Source organism: Lampetra planeri, chromosome 49 (genome assembly GCF_965212315.1).
Source record: "Lampetra planeri chromosome 49, kcLamPlan1.2.h2, whole genome shotgun sequence".
Lineage (NCBI taxonomy): Eukaryota > Metazoa > Chordata > Hyperoartia > Petromyzontiformes > Petromyzontidae > Lampetra > Lampetra planeri.
The window spans coordinates 9,440,064-9,457,871 of record NC_136155.1 but is presented as its reverse complement, the minus strand read 5'-3'; the positions used below and the strand labels follow the sequence as shown (position 1 = coordinate 9,457,871).

Genomic DNA, 17,808 nt, shown 5'->3' with positions numbered 1-17,808 from the left:
GGTGTAGCCCAAGGGTAAGTGGGCGGGGCTAGAGATGGAATCTGCGTGTAAATGTGTAATAAAGGTCGTTGAAGCGACTTCTGGAATCCGGTCTTTATTCGTCTTTCATTACAACACTCCTTCACGCTGCTGACAGACAGCGTGAGAGGGATAGGAAGAGAGAGACGCGCACAGCCACGTGGCAGCCTGGACCCCCGCTCTCGCATGGCCTCTTCCCTTCGTTCCAGTTCTGACCACGTGTTTTTCGTCTCCACCCCTATTTAATACCCGGGTCACATGGTACATTTCCACCAATCCTGGTTAGCCTCTATGGAATCTTCCAGACTCCACCGTAGGCTCCCGGGACCACGCCCCTGACTCGTCTCCCCATTGGCTGTGGTGAAAGCCAGCAAAACCAATCCTCTACATACAGCTGTCACCTTTCCATTACGTCAGGGCCACGTCCCTAGGCTTACCCTCATTGGCTATGGACCAGGACCGGCAGAGCCAATCATCGTGACGAGTTGTAATCCGTCAACGACCCGGATATATCCTCACATTACAAATGTAAGATCGGAGAGCTGATATACCTCCACGACTACGAAGCTGTGGAGGTGGCCATTGTATTGTGAGAGATTAGCATGTCAATCTGTTAATGTAAGATTAGCATGTCAATCAGCAGCTCGTCCGCTGTTTTTTTTTATTCCTGCAGTCACGAAATCTTTAAGTCAAGATTTAACCGCCTCTACGGGGAGAGTTTCCACACAACTATTAGATCTTTTAACAAACTTCGAGACAAGAAGACTCATCTGATCAAGTCGCTCACTTTTCTGAAGAGATGCCGCGACACTAAGGTAATACCGATTGCCTTTACACACATCTGCTGCTGTTACTTCTCCTAATGCTAAACGGATCTTGTTCAGGGCCGGCCTAGCCCTGATCTCAGAGAGAATAAGATTGCTCCGATTTGAACGAGACAATTTAGACAAGACTCTCTTGCAATCCCACTTAACATTGACGGAAAAAATGTCAACATCTGATTGATAACATGACAGCCTCTTCAGCTGCCTCAATGTCAGCTAAATGCAAAGATTTCCAAGTTCAACCTCCTGTCCAAGAAGAAGCCAGATCCACACATTAAAAAGTTAGACGGTGACAAGATTGTTATCAATCAGAGTAACAGCCCAATTTCCGACAGCCTAAAATCGGTTCTAGCTAAAGCGTTGAATTTCGCAGACACCCCTAAATACATCCCAGTTGATGATATCATTGCCCAGGTCGACGTAGCCCTTAAGGGTTTGGGACACATTCCTGCAGACGTGGCAAGATCGGAAATCGCTGCAATCCTCAAAAATGTTAAGACACCTATTAGCAACATCAGCAAGGATGAGCGCTTTGAGCTTTCTCAACTCAAAAAGAGAGATGAGATTCATCCTCTCAGCCGACAAGGGCAATGTCACTGTCATCATAGACAAAACTACATACAAAAATACAATTGAGGACCTACTTAATGATGGCAGCTATACCAAAATCAAAAGATTCTACCAACCGCCTGGTTACGAACACCAACAATATCATCACTGATTCGACAACTTTAATGGAACCAAACAAGCGGCTCTCTCTAAAATCCTCTGCTGCTAGACCACCCAGATTTTATGGCTTACCAAAAATCCGTAAAAAGGTACACCGCTCCGTCCTATCGTCTCTACCATTGACTCACCTTACCTACAAAACTGGCCCGATTTATGTCTGAGACCTTGCTTCCATTCACTGGCAAGACCACCGCAGCTATACTTAACTCAGCTCACTTGGTATCTATAATTAAGGACGTCTCACTATCTCCAGGTAATTTGCTTGTCAGTTTCGATGTAGTATCTTTGTTAACCTGACACCATTGCAATCATTGAAGATTTGGCCCAACAAGGACTGAATACTGATGTACCGGCCTTGGTTAGACTGCCTCACCAACACTTACTTCACCTGGAATGGAATATTCTACAAACAAATTGAAGGTACCCCAATGGGTTCTCCCTTATCTCCAGTTGTAGCCAATGTTTTCATGCAATTTTTTTAGACAGATGCCATCCAGGCATCCACCCTACGTCCTTCCTCGTGGACCGCACTGCCAGGACAAGCACAATGAGACCGCACTGCCAGGACAAGCACGGTGAGACTGCACTGCCAGGACAAGCACGGTGAGACTGCACTGCCAGGACAAGCACGATGAGACCGCACTGCCAGGACAAGCACGGTGAGACTGCACTGCCAGGACAAGCACGGTGAGACTGCACTGCCAGGACAAGCACAATGAGACCGCACTGCCTGGACAAGCACGATGAGACTGCACTGCCAGGACAAGCACGGTGAGACCGCACTGCCAGGACAAGCACGGTGAGACTGCACTGCCAGGACAAGCACGATGAGACCGCACTGCCAGGGCAAGCACGATGAGACCGCACTGCCAGGACAAGCACAATGAGACCGCACTGCCAGGACAAGCACGGTGAGACTGCACTGCCAGGACAAGCACGATGAGACCGCACTGCCAGGACAAGCACGATGAGACCGCACTGCCAGGACAAGCACGATGAGACCGCACTGCCAGGGCAAGCACAATGAGACCGCACTGCCAGGACAAGCACAATGAGACCGCACTGCCAGGACAAGCACGGTGAGACCGCACTGCCAGGACAAGCACGGTGAGACCGCACTGCCAGGACAAGCACGGTGAGACTGCACTGCCAGGACAAGCACGGTGAGACCGCACTGCCAGGGCAAGCACGATGAGACCGCACTGCCAGGACAAGCACGATGAGACTGCACTGCCAGGGCAAGCACGGTGAGACCGCACTGCCAGGACAAGCACGGTGAGACTGCACTGCCAGGACAAGCACGATGAGACCGCACTGCCAGGGCAAGCACGATGAGACCGCACTGCCAGGACAAGCACGATGAGACTGCACTGCCAGGGCAAGCACGGTGAGACCGCACTGCCAGGACAAGCACGGTGAGACTGCACTGCCAGGACAAGCACGGTGAGACCGCACTGCCAGGACAAGTACGGTGAGACTGCACTGCCAGGACAAGCACAATGAGACCGCACTGCCAGGACAAGCACGATGAGACCGCACTGCCAGGACAAGCACGGTGAGACTGCACTGCCAGGACAAGCACGGTGAGATTGCACTGCCAGGACAAGCACGGTGAGACTGCACTGCCAGGACAAGCACGATGAGACTGCACTGCCAGGACAAGCACGGTGAGACTGCACTGCCAGGACAAGCACGGTGAGACCGCACTGCCAGGACGAGCACGGTGAGACTGCATTGCCAGGACAACTGTGGGCCCGCTCGCGGACAAACTGAAGAATAAAGACCTGGCCCCCGTGTCCTCTCACCTGTAACCATGGGACATGCTCAATAGGTCGAATAACAATAAACATATCGCGTTCAAACAGCCGGACTAAATTTTTATTTTACCAGGTAAAGCCCACTGAGCACACCACGATCGCCGATTTATTTTTAAATATGTATACTAACAAAAGAGTTACCCACATAGCTTTAAACCTTCATCCTCCTGGCAACTCAAAAGCAGCTTCAAACCTTTAGTCAAATTCCATGGTTTTTTTCATGAGAAAATGTACATCAGCGTCGAGCTACACATCGATGCAGTCTCCGTGACGGCGGTGAGTGGCAACGCAATTGGGTGACTGGGACTGCTCCTCGAGTCACTAGTTTAAACTATTCACTATTTTGGATTTTACCACGTAAGGCCCAATAATGAGCGATTTAGCTCTTTTTTATAACGAAGTATCTTAGCACGTGGAAATGTATAGCACCCGAAATAATTTAAATGCATGATTTTTATTCTAAATGAAGAAAAAAACCTGGAGTACCCGGAGAAAAATCGACACGACTGAGACAGAGACATACAAACTACATATCTACAGGCGTCAGGGTCAGGATTGAACCCACAACTTCCTGTATACGAGGCGAGGTAGTTAACATCTCGCCACAGAGACGCCCACTTCAGGCATTACCTGAAAACAAAATCCATGTCCGCAGCGACGACGAGAAAGGCACTGCCCATTGAAAGATACGCTTCTAGCATTATTTTGCATTTGTTGCAAAAAGCTATTTTTGTTGTTACACGCATCGCCACACACCGTACAACAATCATGCACGGAGCACGGTCCGACCCCAGGGCCAAAACATGTGCAAGAGACGCAAATCGCTTGCTAGGGCCCGGCGAGCGCTTTACCTGCTGCACGTAGAAGTCGCTGGGACTGTTGATGTGGCTCAGCATGAGACGGAGCCACCTGAGGGGCTGGAGATTGCTGGGTGGAATGAAGGCTGGGTTACGACCGGGCCTGTGGTCTGGCACGCAGAGTGGCGCGGATTCACACTGAAACCTGCTCACAACAATAATAAATAAATAATAAATAAAATGGAAAATACATTTTATCGCAAATTAAATAAATTAAATAAACAAATGAGAACTCAATTAAATCACGACGTTTCGGAAGCAACACAAGCCTCTGTCTTCAAGGTGGAACCGCTACAGCGAAATTACTGTAGTGAATAAAGAGAGCTATTTAGAGAACCGTGATTATATAGGATAAGGGGGGGGAGCCAAGGAGTGGGGGGAGGGATTAGCCGATTAATAGTTCAGATAAGGGTAAGTGTAAGAGAAGAGAAGTGAAGTAGCCAGGGTGGGAGGTTATCTGATTCATAGTTAAGATAAGGGTAAGTATAAGAGAAGTGAAGTAGCCAGGGCATGGGGGGGGGGAGATTAGCTGATTAATAGGTCAGATAAGGGTAAGTGTAAGAGAAGTGAAGTAGCCAGGGCATAATACTGTAATAAAAGACTGTCACACACTGCTGGTCTCCGTTGCTCTTTTATTTAGCTTCTTGCTCACACTCCGCTGGTCCTGACAGCGGACCAGCGTCTCCTCATGCGCGCCCCACACGCGCTTCCTCGTCAGTCCTTCCGCTCCCCCACCCCGCACACCGCTGGCCGACGGTGTGCCGAAGCTCCTCCAGCCACGTGGCTGATGGCGCGGATCCCCTCCGGCCACCCAACGTGGTTCAGCTTCTTCACTCCAACAACTGACCCGGAGCCCTTCCGGGCTCCCACCTATATCCCCTTAACCACGTGATCCTGTCACCTCTCCTTCCGGACCGTCAGATCCGGCCTTCCCATAGCGCCCTGCTGGCTCCACCCCCATTCACCTCGCTTCCGATTGGACCCGAGGTGAACGGCGGGCCCTCCCATATGCCCCCATACTGGGCTCCGCCCCCCAATACCCCGGGCCGTATGATTAGGCCAGATCCCAGCAGCGAACCCCGTTTACGCTCGCATTACATGACCCCCCCCCCCCCCGACCAGCCATCCCGGCTGAAACAGAATAAAATAATGCGAGCGCAGTCCCGACAGGGTTTGAGGAGCGGCGGAAATGGAATAATCCGCCGCTGGTAGAGGCCTGTCCTTCCCAGCACCCCGCTCACCAGAGAGGCCCGTAATCGGGGCCCCTTGCAGCTGCAACCTCGGCGGGGTTGGAGGGGCAGCGGGAGCAGGTGCCCCCGTCGCCGTGGTAGGCCCACCCGGTGCAGAAATCCCTTTGTCCGGTAGGATCACCGTCGGCCCGTCTACAGGAGGCACGACAGGCGCGCTTGCAGGTTGAACAGGCAAGGGCAGTTGCGCGTCGGACGCGACAGACCCCGGCAAGGCAACGTTAGGAGATGACGCATCGACACGCGGGGCAACGTAAGGTTTCAATTGGGACGTGTGAACGTACCAACGTCACGACCCGACCCGAACGCGTGCGGACTGTGGAGTAGGGACCTCAATCAGCACCACCGGCCCTTGCCAGGGTTTGTGCAACTTAGGGGAGGTCCCCACCGGCACCTGTGGGCAGTGGAGCCAGGCCATGTCCCCCACTCGCCAAGGGGACCCACGATGAGAGCGCCGGGTGCACCGTTCGTTCCGGGCCTGGGTCTTGGCCGTAGCCAATCGGGCCGCGTCCCGCGCCTCCGCCACGCGCCGAACGGATTCGCGAATATACTCGGGGAGGGGTATAACAGGACCCTTCGCCCGCGTGTCAAGTTGCACCTCCACAGGTGGCACATTCTCGCGACCGAACATCAAAAAGAAAGGTGAATACCCCGTCGACGCATGTGGTGCCATCCGGTATGTGGAGAGCACTCCCGGGATATGCAAATCCCAATCGGCCTGCTTCTCGCTAACCGTATGGCAGAGCATGGCCGACAGGGTCCGACCATCCCATCAGTTTGTGGATGGTAAGGAGAGGTCCGAACTTTCTTAGTTCCCAGTGCGTCGCACACATCCCGCAATAGGTTTGAAGAAAAATTTCGCCCTTGGTCCATAAGCAGCCTTTCCGGCGCCCCCTTGTCCATGACGTACCCGAACAGGAATGCCTCCATGATAGACGACGCCGACTGGTCGGGCAAAGGCCAAGCCATTGGCCATCGCGAAAGATATTCGACCCCGACCAACAAAAATTTGTTCCCCCGAGCGGACGGGGGAAAGGGCCCAAGAATGTCCAACGTCACCAATTCGTTAACCCGCGTCACTTTAATCGACTGCACCGGGGGAACATACGGTTGTTTGGGCGGCTTCCGCCGGGCACAGTCGGAGCACGCCCGAATGTGCCCGACGACGTCAGTAGTCATGCCGTGCCAAAAATAATCACGTTGCAACGTCAACAAGGTTTTCTGCACCCCGAGATGTAACAACTTCTCAGCGTGCAGAATCTGAATCAACTCGTATCGCAACGACGACGGCACAACAAGGTGCCAGCGACCCTGCAAGTCCTCTCTCCACATCAACAACCCGTCACGGAGAGCTGCTCCCGGCTTCCCATCAGATGACGGATACCCCTTCGACTTTGCAGCCTGACTCCGCAAGGCCCCAAGCGAGTCATCGAGCAATTGTTCACGAACCCACACGGAACGCGGCAAATTCAAAACCCCGTCAGCCAGTTCCGGACACGTGGAAGCCGCGGGCATCTCCACAGCGCGCATGACAGGCCACGGGGGCTGTGGAACCCGCGTGCACCTATTCGTGCCAGAGGCACACGCGCAGGTGGACCCCTGCGGCAGTCGGGAGAGCGCGTCCGCATTAGCGTGACGCGAGCCCTTACGGTATTGAACATCAAACGAGAACTCCTGCAAAGTTTCCAGCCATCGTGCCAGCTGGCCAGATGGCTGGTCAACTTTCAGGGAGTATTACAAGGCCGCATGGTCGGTGCGCACAATGAATTTCCGGCCATACAAATACGGGCGGTATTGTCGGACAAAATGCACAATAGCTAACAATTCCCGCCGGGTGACGCAATAGCGGGTCTCCGCCGGAGAGAGAACGCGGCTCCCATAAGGCACAACGTGCTCGACGCCACCTTTACACTGCGATAGGACGGCGCCAATACCCGTGTCACTAGCATCGGTATCCAAAATAAAAGGCAAAGCGAAATCAGGGTAATCCAGCGTCGGCGCTGATGCCAAGCGATCGCATAGGCTGTGAAACGCCGCCTCCTCCGCCGGCCCCCATCTGAACCTCTGGTTCTTTGCCGTAAGGAGGTGCAGCGGCCTAGCGATCGTAGCAAAATTTGGAACGAATCTGCGGTAATAAGAAGCGAACCCGGAGTCGGCCAGTCCCGAACGCACGCCGTTTTGTCCGGGTCCGTGGCTACACCATCAGGGCTAACAATGTGACCCAAATAGTGCACGGAGTGTTGCAAAAGGTGACACTTCTTGGGCTTAAATTTCAAATTGGCGGAACGCACCCTAGCAAAAACAGCATCCAATCTCTGAAGATGCTCCTCAAACGTGCAGCTGAAAACAATGACGTCGTCGAAATATATCAGGCACGTGTCCCCACTGCAGACCGGTCAACACGAGTTCCATCAACCTCTGGAACTTAGCAGGGGCGGCGTTCAAACCCATGGGGAGACAATTAAACTGAAACAGACCCCGCGGCGTACGGAAAGCCGTCATTTTCCCTTGACGATTCGTCCAGGGAGAGCTGCCAGAACCCCGAAGAGAGGTCAAGAGTCGAAAAAAATGTCACCCCAGACAAGGCATCGAGGTAATCATCCATACGCGGCAGGGGGTAAGCGTCTGCAACCGACACTTTGTTTAACCTCCGAAAATCAACACAAAATCGCAGGCTACCATCCTTCTTCTTTACCAGGACCACCGGAGCGCCACATGGGCTGTTGGACAGAGAGATGTCGGCGGCCAGCATATCTACTACGCCGCGGACATGATCCCTCTCCGCTGGGCTCAACCGATGCGGATTCATCCGAATGGGACTAGCATATTCTTAGGTTTTTTCGGTAAAGTCACGTAGGTAAAAACATTAAAATTAATAAAATTAAAATAAAATAAAAATCACGACGTTTCGGAGGCAACACAAGCTTCCGTCTTCAGGTGGAACCGTCACAGCCACAATAGCTGTATCAAGTAAATGAGAGATTGTAGGAGCTACCACTCCGTTTATATAATGGTTGGAGAGGGGGGAAGGGCCAAGTACAGCACACTTTTTATTCATATGGTAAGGCGAGGCTTAAGAGGGTGAGCCTTTGTTATGGTTTGTGACAACTAAACATGGTGAACATGGTAAACATGGTACACCTGTAATAGTTGTCTGTCAAATAATAAATAAGATTGGTCAAATAAGTGTAGTTAAATCTTTTTTGCATGGTTAATCACATCTTTCCAATGAGTCCCCTGACACCACTCTCCCATTGACATATTTCGTTGCTTCCTCTTAGTACCTTTCACGTGACGGTCAATGGTATAGTGTTTAGCAGATTGTATAATAATAAATAGTATAAAAGTGTAATTTTTTATATAATGTATAAGGTAATATATAGTATCGTAATTGTATAGTGAATATACAGCAGTGTGGTATACAGTGTGGTGGGTAGAATAATAGTGTAATATTACAATGTATAGTCTAAGGTATAGGGTGGTATATAGTAATGCAGTATATAATTTAAAGTTGGGTTTGTCTATGGCAGTATATAGTACGGGGTAGATACGTGTGATGTAAGGAAAAAGTTTAGCTGGAGGCATATTATATTTTTTGCGACATAGAATTGTAATGTATGACTTACTGTTAGTAGCTCAGCTTATTGGAAAGTATATTTAGTATATTGATGATATTGATGTAGTTTATAATTTAGTGTTTTACGTGGTTTGGCTGCTGCTGCTCCTTACTATTAAAATTCCTTCCCTTTATTACTTCTAACCCTACCTCCTCCCTTTGTTGCTGCTAATCCTACATAATGCACGGGCATAATATGACTTTGAGACCCCCCCCCCCACCTCCTACGCATTCCACAAGTTGTGACTAATCTCATATCTGCATTTTCCATAAATATGCTAAATTCCTGTTCATCTGCAAATTCCTTTGTCAAGGGGCCCTTCCCCCTCCAACCCAGCTTCAATATATGCCGCCAAGAATGGTGGTGCTCATTCAGACGCTGTCTTTCCGACAAACCTGTTCTTCACCTGAGGACGGCTGCTTGCGTTGTGGCCGAAACGTCGTGAAAATTGTATTTTATTATGTTTAATTTTTATTATTTTATTATTTCCCTTCTACGTGACTTTACCGAAAGAACCAAGAAGAAGCTTTTGTTCGGCCGGATAGAGGGGGCTTAACGGGTGCGGCCCGGGCTAGAGAAGAGATGGAGTGATGTAGTACAGGAGAACGTGGAGCTGAGTGGACTTGCCGATGACTGGTACCAGCGGTGTCAAGATCGGTCTCAGTGGAGGAGGCGCACGAAGGACGCTACTGGGCAGTTGGAGGCAGTCGCCCTCCAACAACAACAGAGGGCGGAGGAGCGACGCTCACAACAACGAGTGGAGCGCCAAGTGGCTAAAGCACAGCCAGTTGGCACAGTAGGGGGCACAGGTGGTGCATCAACCAGTCATCTCAGTCAGTCGACCTGTGGCACCTGGGTCTGCCCCGTGACCTCCTGCCAGCGGGCGTTCGACACTTCACGTGGCCTCAAGGTGCACATGGCCTGGCACAAGCGTCGTGGTGACGTCACCGTCACTTAGTGGCGAATGGCGGTTGTTGTTGTGTGCGTGTAAGTCGATGTGTTTCTATGTGTGTGGGTCGATGTCTGTATGTAAGTCCATGTGTGTGTCTGCCTTTATCGCCCGGGCAACACCAGATACTTACCGCTAGTTTATATATAAATTACAATTGTATATTAAAAAAACTCTCTTATGGATTCAATCTCCTGTCTTTCAAGAACTGCTTTAAAATTGCAAACATTTTCCTGGTGATGGTGTTTTCAATAAATTAATAATAGCAGCTTGGTTGGGCACTGGAGCAGTGTCCCAGATAGTACAAGGACCCATTGATGAGAATTTTTTTATTTTAATGTTGTTTCTTCACTGTGATACTTAAATATGTTATGATTATTAGTGTTAATGATAGCTAACATTTATAGTGTGTGCTCTCCAGTTGTCAAGGTAAAAAGTGGGCAAAGTTTTACTCAATCATGGATAGCTAGCTCTACAAAGTTAATGAACATGGTCGTCTTGTGGCGTGGTTCTCTGATCTAACACCGGTGGTAAGACAAGGCCATAAAGAAGGTTGTCTCTGGTGTAGTCCAATTTGTTTCACAGACAATGCGTAGATTATCAAGACCATGTTTGTTTGCATGTTCACCGCAAGTACGTGTATTTAATGCAGAATTTATGTATTGTAAAAATAATCTATTTGGTGTTTAAACATCTTAACACCTCCTGTTTTATTGTCAGAAAGGGTAAAACCTCTTATTTTGTTCATCATTTATAAACATCTTAACCGTGTTTGTTAGTGAGAAAAAAAGGAGCTGCCATGTTAAAGCCACTCTCTGTCTATAGGGGATGTAAGCACACAAAGGGAGCTGCCATGTGTAAACTACTTTCTGTGTGCTTACATCCCCTATAGACAAAGGGATCTGCCATATTAAAGCCAGTGTGTGCTTACATCTATATATATAAAAAAGGGAAAAATGTGTGTCTGTTCTAAATGTTTAGCATCCTTCCCGACATGCAACAAACTTGAAATTTGACATGTGGGTAGTTTCAAGACTGTACACAATGCAGAAAGTATAAAAATAGACTTTTGTATTTTGGGGGGGGGGGGGGGCACATTAATGGATATCTTTTGCACGGAAAGTCCCGGGCGAAGCCGGGCAGTAAAGCTAGTCCCCTATAAACAAAGAGAGCTGCCATATTAAAAAGTCACTGTCTGTGTGTGCTTACATCCCCTATAGACAAAGGGAGCTGCCATATTAAAGTCACTGTCTGCATGTGCTTACATCCCCTATCAACTGTAACATGGGACAGAATTTCTCTGCAATAATGAACGATTGCCATCTAACCCATCTGCAAAACTTCCCTCTCTAGGCAAGCAACAATTTGTAATCCTCCAGACCTCGTGAATCTACGGTCACAATCCACGCTATGTTTGAGGAATGAGCCCTTGCCTTGTTTGTAATGTTGATTTGTACCATCAACCGTAACGTGTCCCGTGTCGTATTACATTTGTATCGTCTCATTTTGATCTGTGCCATCTCATCCAACAGCGACTCATCGGTACTACATCTTGCACGTTCTGACAATGAGCAGAATCGGCACAGAATTGAAATCTTAAGATTACTATTAGACAGCTATCTCTCGTTTTACGTGGGGGTTGTGTCCTTGAAAAACGGCAGAGAAACTCAAAATCACCTAAATTAAAAATTTTCCCCACTAGAAATAAAGGAAATGGTTGGTGTTAGGGAGAGCACGCTATCAAGCCTCACTCTTACATCTACATATTTCACTGGTTACAGTAGGTACATATTATATTTACAAAACCTACAGACATCAATTAAATAAAGACAATATAAACATATTAAAGTTAAAAAAACTTTTAACACAGTGAGATGCTTACCGGACATATTGAAAGGCAAATGCGTGCACAAGACAAAGTTCACGCGGGACAAAGATCTTTAAAACGTCACGTGAGGAGCAGATGCTGACTGATGCTGATGTTCCGCACTTCTGGCTATTATCGTAATGCTGCTGAACCTCAGGCAGCATCGCTACCTAAACTTTCCGCCCTGACTAACCTTCAGCTCACAGCGCATTCCGAACATCGTGGCCAAAGGCACTGAAGCACGTGATTTCAACAGTTGCGCGCGTAACAAAAATAAGTGTAAATTAATCTGACGCGCCAATTCCAAAATCGCGTACGTAAACGCGCGTAAAACGAGAGGCGACCGTACTAACCACAATGTACGCATCATGCGCGTAACGCACATTAATTACACCATGACGACACGCGAACATTTATCACCACGCGTGCGCACACTACCTGGCAAGCTCCAAGAAGATGAGGGCATCTCTGAGCGACACCGGGACGTCGTTCTCCACCTGGTTGTTCGGGGACTTCACGAGGTCCACGATGAACGCATCGCCGGCTCTGGCGGCCACGACCATGTGGACAATCTGTCCCTGGAGCATCTCGGCAAACGCTTTGCTCGACTCAGCACTCCAACCCTGACCCTGGCAACGACAAATCCCAGTGCACAGAAAATGAATAAGTGGACAGAGCCAGACATAAAAAAACACGACGGGGAAAAAAAACTGATGACACCCAACACGGCAAACATGACTTCGTTCTCCCCCAAATGTGCACATTATTACACAAGTGTACATGTGTAGTGAGTCCAACTGAGTCGCAGACGTTCCTTTTATAGGCAACACCTTTAATTGAAACACCGTAACACAAAGGGGTAACTGCCCCTTTACCAGATACAACCTCGGGTGTTGAAAACCCAGCTAACTACACTATACAGGGGAGTTACTGCTACGAAGGGTCGGACCCTTGCTCGGGTCTCTGACCACGTGGTCCCCCATAAGACGAGGCGCTTCCAGCTTGAGACGCGGAACTTCCAGCTTGTAGAACAAAGAGATCCCTGTCCCTCCCAGGGACCCGCCTTATATCCCTCTCCGGTCGGGGCTGCTCCGCCCTCTTGAGATGTAAACATTTTGGTTTGATTGAAACGTGAGAAACACCGTTTGCAAGACATTAAAAGATGTGCCTTAAATGTGGGTGAAGGTCCAGAAACACTTCTCTGATGAATCCCCTCTGGAGCCATTCACTGACACAAAGTGATGCACTGCTAGCAACAGAACTGTGGAGAGGGTATCTCACTGCTCGGTCAAAACAGCGCAATTGGAACTGGGGAAAAACTAAAAAATAACGAAGCCATAAAAAACACGCAGTTGATTTCCTGCAGTCGACTCCCCCGAGTTAACCTGCAGGATGATACGCGGCTGTCTAGGCCCACGTGAGGATTGTGGCGTCCGACTCACCGTGACTACGATCGTGGCGTGAGTCACCGTGACGACAATTGTGGAGTGTCTCACCGTGAAGACGGTGGTGGCGTGTGACTCACCACGACAAAGGGCACCACATCCTTGAGAGCACAGCGCACAGCAGCCGCTGGGACTTTCTCAAACAGACTCATGAGCTCATGGTCTGGACGACGAAGATGTGGCTGCAAATCCGAAACCACGCACGCGGCATTCCTTCTGCTCTGCTTGAGTGCACGTTTACTGGAATACACGCGTACTTATTTTAACTGTTGAGCATCACACAGATTCACGTACGTGTACAGGTGCGACGAGTACTATGTCCATGGCATATAACAAATACAGGGTTTCCATCCATTTAAGAACGTTTGGTTTACAGAATTTTGCGTGAATGCCAATTTACAAATTATGGACGCTTTGTCGATGAACAAAATCAAATTTCGGCGTTAACAAAATGTCACTACGGCCACGCACGCCGTGAAATCTGCAAACAATAATCCACCACCGTGTCCCTGCAACAGCAATGCATCCACATTACCTGCCGGGCATTCCAACACGCAGCAGATCTTTTGCAGAGAACCATCAGGCTACCATGAGAGATTCATTCATGAGGCTATCCACATATACAAACACAGAGACAATTTCAACAGAGAAGATGGATTCTGGCTTAGCAATCATTGGAATGATTTGATAAACCATTCCGGGTCTTAATTGATTGTGTTCACGCTTAAGGTGACTTTCAGAACGCATTCCATTATCTTATTTTACCCCCTCCTCTTTTCTGAACATAGATAGACTCGTCCATCTGACAAACTGCCAAATTGCTGTCCGTGGTGCTGGCAAGTATAACCGGTAAAAACTAAGTTTTTCACTATAAATCCTTTATATGCGTGGCGGCTAGAGTCCTCTCGTCCTCTGGCTTGAGATGGCTGCCACCTATGGGTCAGATGATTGCATGGCAGCATTAAGCAATTGGTAATTAAATATAATATTTTCGTCCTAAAAAGTGTAAAATTTTGGAAAAATGTTTTCACGAACATTGTCACGCACAACGAGTCTGTGTGGAAAATGTCAGCTCGATTGGATCACGGGAAGTGGGTTAAAAAACGACAGAAAGATTTGCACGGTCCTAAGCAAGCAAGTGAACTTAATATAAAGGATTTAAAAACGCCACTTTTTTCTAATTTTCTTGCTGTGGATTTCACACCTGATGATTGCTTGTGTTGCAGTCGAAACGTCGTGATAATTTAATTGTTGAATATTTTTATTATTTTATTATTTCCCTTCTACGTGACTATACCGAAAGAACCACGAATATGAATCCCTGCAGTCACAAAAGCTTTAAATCAAAATGATGTTATTTATTAATTTTGTATATTGAAACACAATATCGGTGTGTTTTTAGGCTATAAGTATAGTTGGAATGACTACATCCATAATTGTTAGTATTAAACAAGGAGAAAAGAAGTTCCCGATTTACGAAATTTATTTTTATGCCATGTGTGTGCGTTTGAAGAACACATCCCTTCTGTAAATCGAGGGATACCTGTACAAGGCTGAGAGTGCATTTCAGATTACTGTTGGAACAACGCTAGATGTCGGGTGGGTTTTTATATTTTGCTGCATCCATAAACTTGACGAAATTCCACCTGCCCCACAAATATGTAAAAAAACAAACACCACATTTTATTTGTAATAGAGTGCAATGAGATTTTTTTTAATTGCTTTAAAAATGGCTCTTACCAGTGTTATACCAGAGAACGCCAAGAGGCGAACGGTACAAAGTCTTTGAACTGTTCGCTAACAAGGCCACAAAAAGAAGGCTATGTATTTTGGTGTTTGAACTTCTTAACAAGTAAAAAGGTAAAATGTATTCTTATTTTTCATAATTTTGATCCTGGCTAAAAGGTGCCAAAGAGAAAATAAGCATCGAATAAAATACCAGAGCAGAGAACTTAACAAGACGGTCGGTAAAAAAGGAATGAATCCCAAAAACGATTGAGGTTTTGGAGCTCATTAGGGCCGCGGTCGGTTTAGGTATCACACCACCGTTGGCCATGGCTGGAGATCAAACTCGAGATCTCAGTGATCATCACAGGACAAGTCTACCCCCCGAAACACAGCTTACACCCCCGCAACATGGATTACCCAACAGAGAAATTGTGAAATAAAAAAACCCTTAAGTGGAGAAATGCGGGAAATATCGGAGAGATGGAAAAAAGTAGCATGTGGATTATACAGTGGTACCTCGGTATACGTCGTTAATTCGTTCCAGAAGGTAGGACTTATAACGAAAATGACTTATACCAAACTAATTTTTCCCATAAGAAATAAAGGGAAAGGAAATAAAAATAATGTATTACTTTAGTATAAATACATGTTAATTTTGATTCGTATGTTGTTTTTTTATGACTTAAAGCTTTCGTGACTGCAGGGATTCATCTTCTCGGTTCTTTCGGTAAAGTCACGTAGAAGGGAAATTATAAAATAATAAAACAAAATAAAATAAAATTCTCACGACGTTTCGGCCACAACGCAAGCAGCCGTCCTCAGGTGAAGAACAGGTCTGTCGGAAAGACAGCGTCTGAATGAGCACCACCAAGCTTGGCAGCGTATATTTAAGCTGGGTAGGAGGGGGAAGGGCGCCTTGACAAAGGAATTTGCATATCAAGAGGAATTTAGCATATTTATGGGAAATGCAGATATGGGATTAGTCACTACTTGTGGAATGCGTAGGAGGTGGGGGGGGGGGGTTCAAAGTCATATTATGCCCGTGCATTATGTAGGATTAGCAGCATCAAAGGGAGGGAGTAGGGTTAGCAGTAATAAAGGGAAGGAATTTTAATAGTAAGGAGCTGCAGCAGCTAAACCACCACGTAAAAAACTAAAATATAAACTACATCAGTATCATCAATATACTAAATATATTCTCCAATAAGCTGAGCTACTAACAGTAAGTCATACATTACAATTCTATGTCGCAAAAAATATAATATGCCTCCAGCTAAACTTTCTTCTCTTACATCACACGGGTCTACCCCGCACTATATACTGCCATAGACAAACCCAACATTAAATTATATACTGCATTACTATACACCACCCTATACCTTAGACTATACATTGTAATATTACACTATGTATTATTCTACCCACCTTACTGTATACCACACTGCTGTCTATTCACTATACAATTACGATACTATATATTACCTTATACATTATATTAAACATTACACTTTATACTATTTATTATTATACAATCTGCAAAACACTATACCATTGACCGTCACGTGAAAGGTACTAAGAGGAAGCAACGGAATATGTCAATGGGAGAGTGGTGGTAGGAGACTTGCAGCGGAGCAAAGACTCCATTCCCTGTGGAGAATAAAAGATATATAGTCAATGCCAGTGAGTGAACTGCGATCTTAAAATCACCGTAAACATGAACACAATCAGTTAAGATCCGAAATGGTTTATTACATCCTTCCAATGATTGCTGAGCCAGAATCCATCTTCTCGGTTGAAATTGTCTTTGTGTTTGTACATGTGGAACTTTCTACAAACAAACTGAGGGCAGCCCAATGGGCTCCCCCCTATCTCCGGTTGTAGCCAACGTTTTCATGTAGAAATTTGAGACTGACACCATCCAGACTGCCACTCTACGCCCGACCTTATGGAAGAGGTACGTAGATTACACTTTTGTCATCTGGCCACATGGCCAGCCTGCTCTAGACCAATTCCTCGACCACATCAATTCCATACACCCAGCCATCAGATTCACCATGGAAGTAGAAAAAAATGGCAAGCTACCCTTTTTGGATGTCCTAATTAAAAGGAGACCCTGATGGTTCAATGAGCCACTCTGTCTACAGGAAAGCCACCCATACGGATGCTTACCTAAAACCGGATTCCCACCACCATCCATCCCAGAAAAATTCCCTCATCAAGACTCTACACCAGAGAGCCCAATGCATCTCCGACCAGGAACACATTGCCAGTGAATTCAAGCGCGTAGCCAAGCTCTTCAGGCTAATGGTTACTCCGACTACACAATCCGCAAAGCCATCACTCCAACCATCAAGAAGGATCCTGTTGAGGAGTCATTCAAAACCATCACCTTACCCTACATTGCTGGGGTCACAAAAAAGATCTCCAAAATCCTGATTAAACACAAGATCCAGATCCGATTCAACACAGTACATAAAATCCGTGATCTGGTCCCGTCTGTAAAAGGTGTGGTTCCAGACATACAGTACCCTGGCGTCTGTGGTAGCAGTTACACATCGGAGAAACCAAACGACATGTCTCGGACCGCATCCGTGAACATAAAGCAGACCTGAAACACGGTAGGACAAACACCTCAGCCATGGCAGATCACTGTTACAATTCAGTGGGCTCACATGACATTGACTTCTCCAAGACAGAGTTTCTCTGCAAG

At 47.3% G+C, this 17,808-nt stretch overlaps 1 protein-coding gene across 1 annotated transcript in view; it reads right to left on the bottom strand.

Annotated features, from left to right (window-relative positions):
• Positions 1–17,808, bottom strand: part of LOC144734002 (uncharacterized) — a 138,568-nt gene that overhangs the window by 105,112 nt on the left and 15,648 nt on the right. Inside the window, exons 5-8 of the mRNA XM_078616031.1 lie at positions 13,451–13,610; positions 12,364–12,554; positions 5,487–5,627; positions 4,240–4,390 (exon numbers count right to left, since the gene is read on the bottom strand). Of these exons, the coding sequence (XP_078472157.1) occupies positions 4,240–4,390; positions 5,487–5,627; positions 12,364–12,554; positions 13,451–13,610 (643 nt within the window). The remainder of the gene's footprint in view (positions 1–4,239; positions 4,391–5,486; positions 5,628–12,363; positions 12,555–13,450; positions 13,611–17,808) is intronic.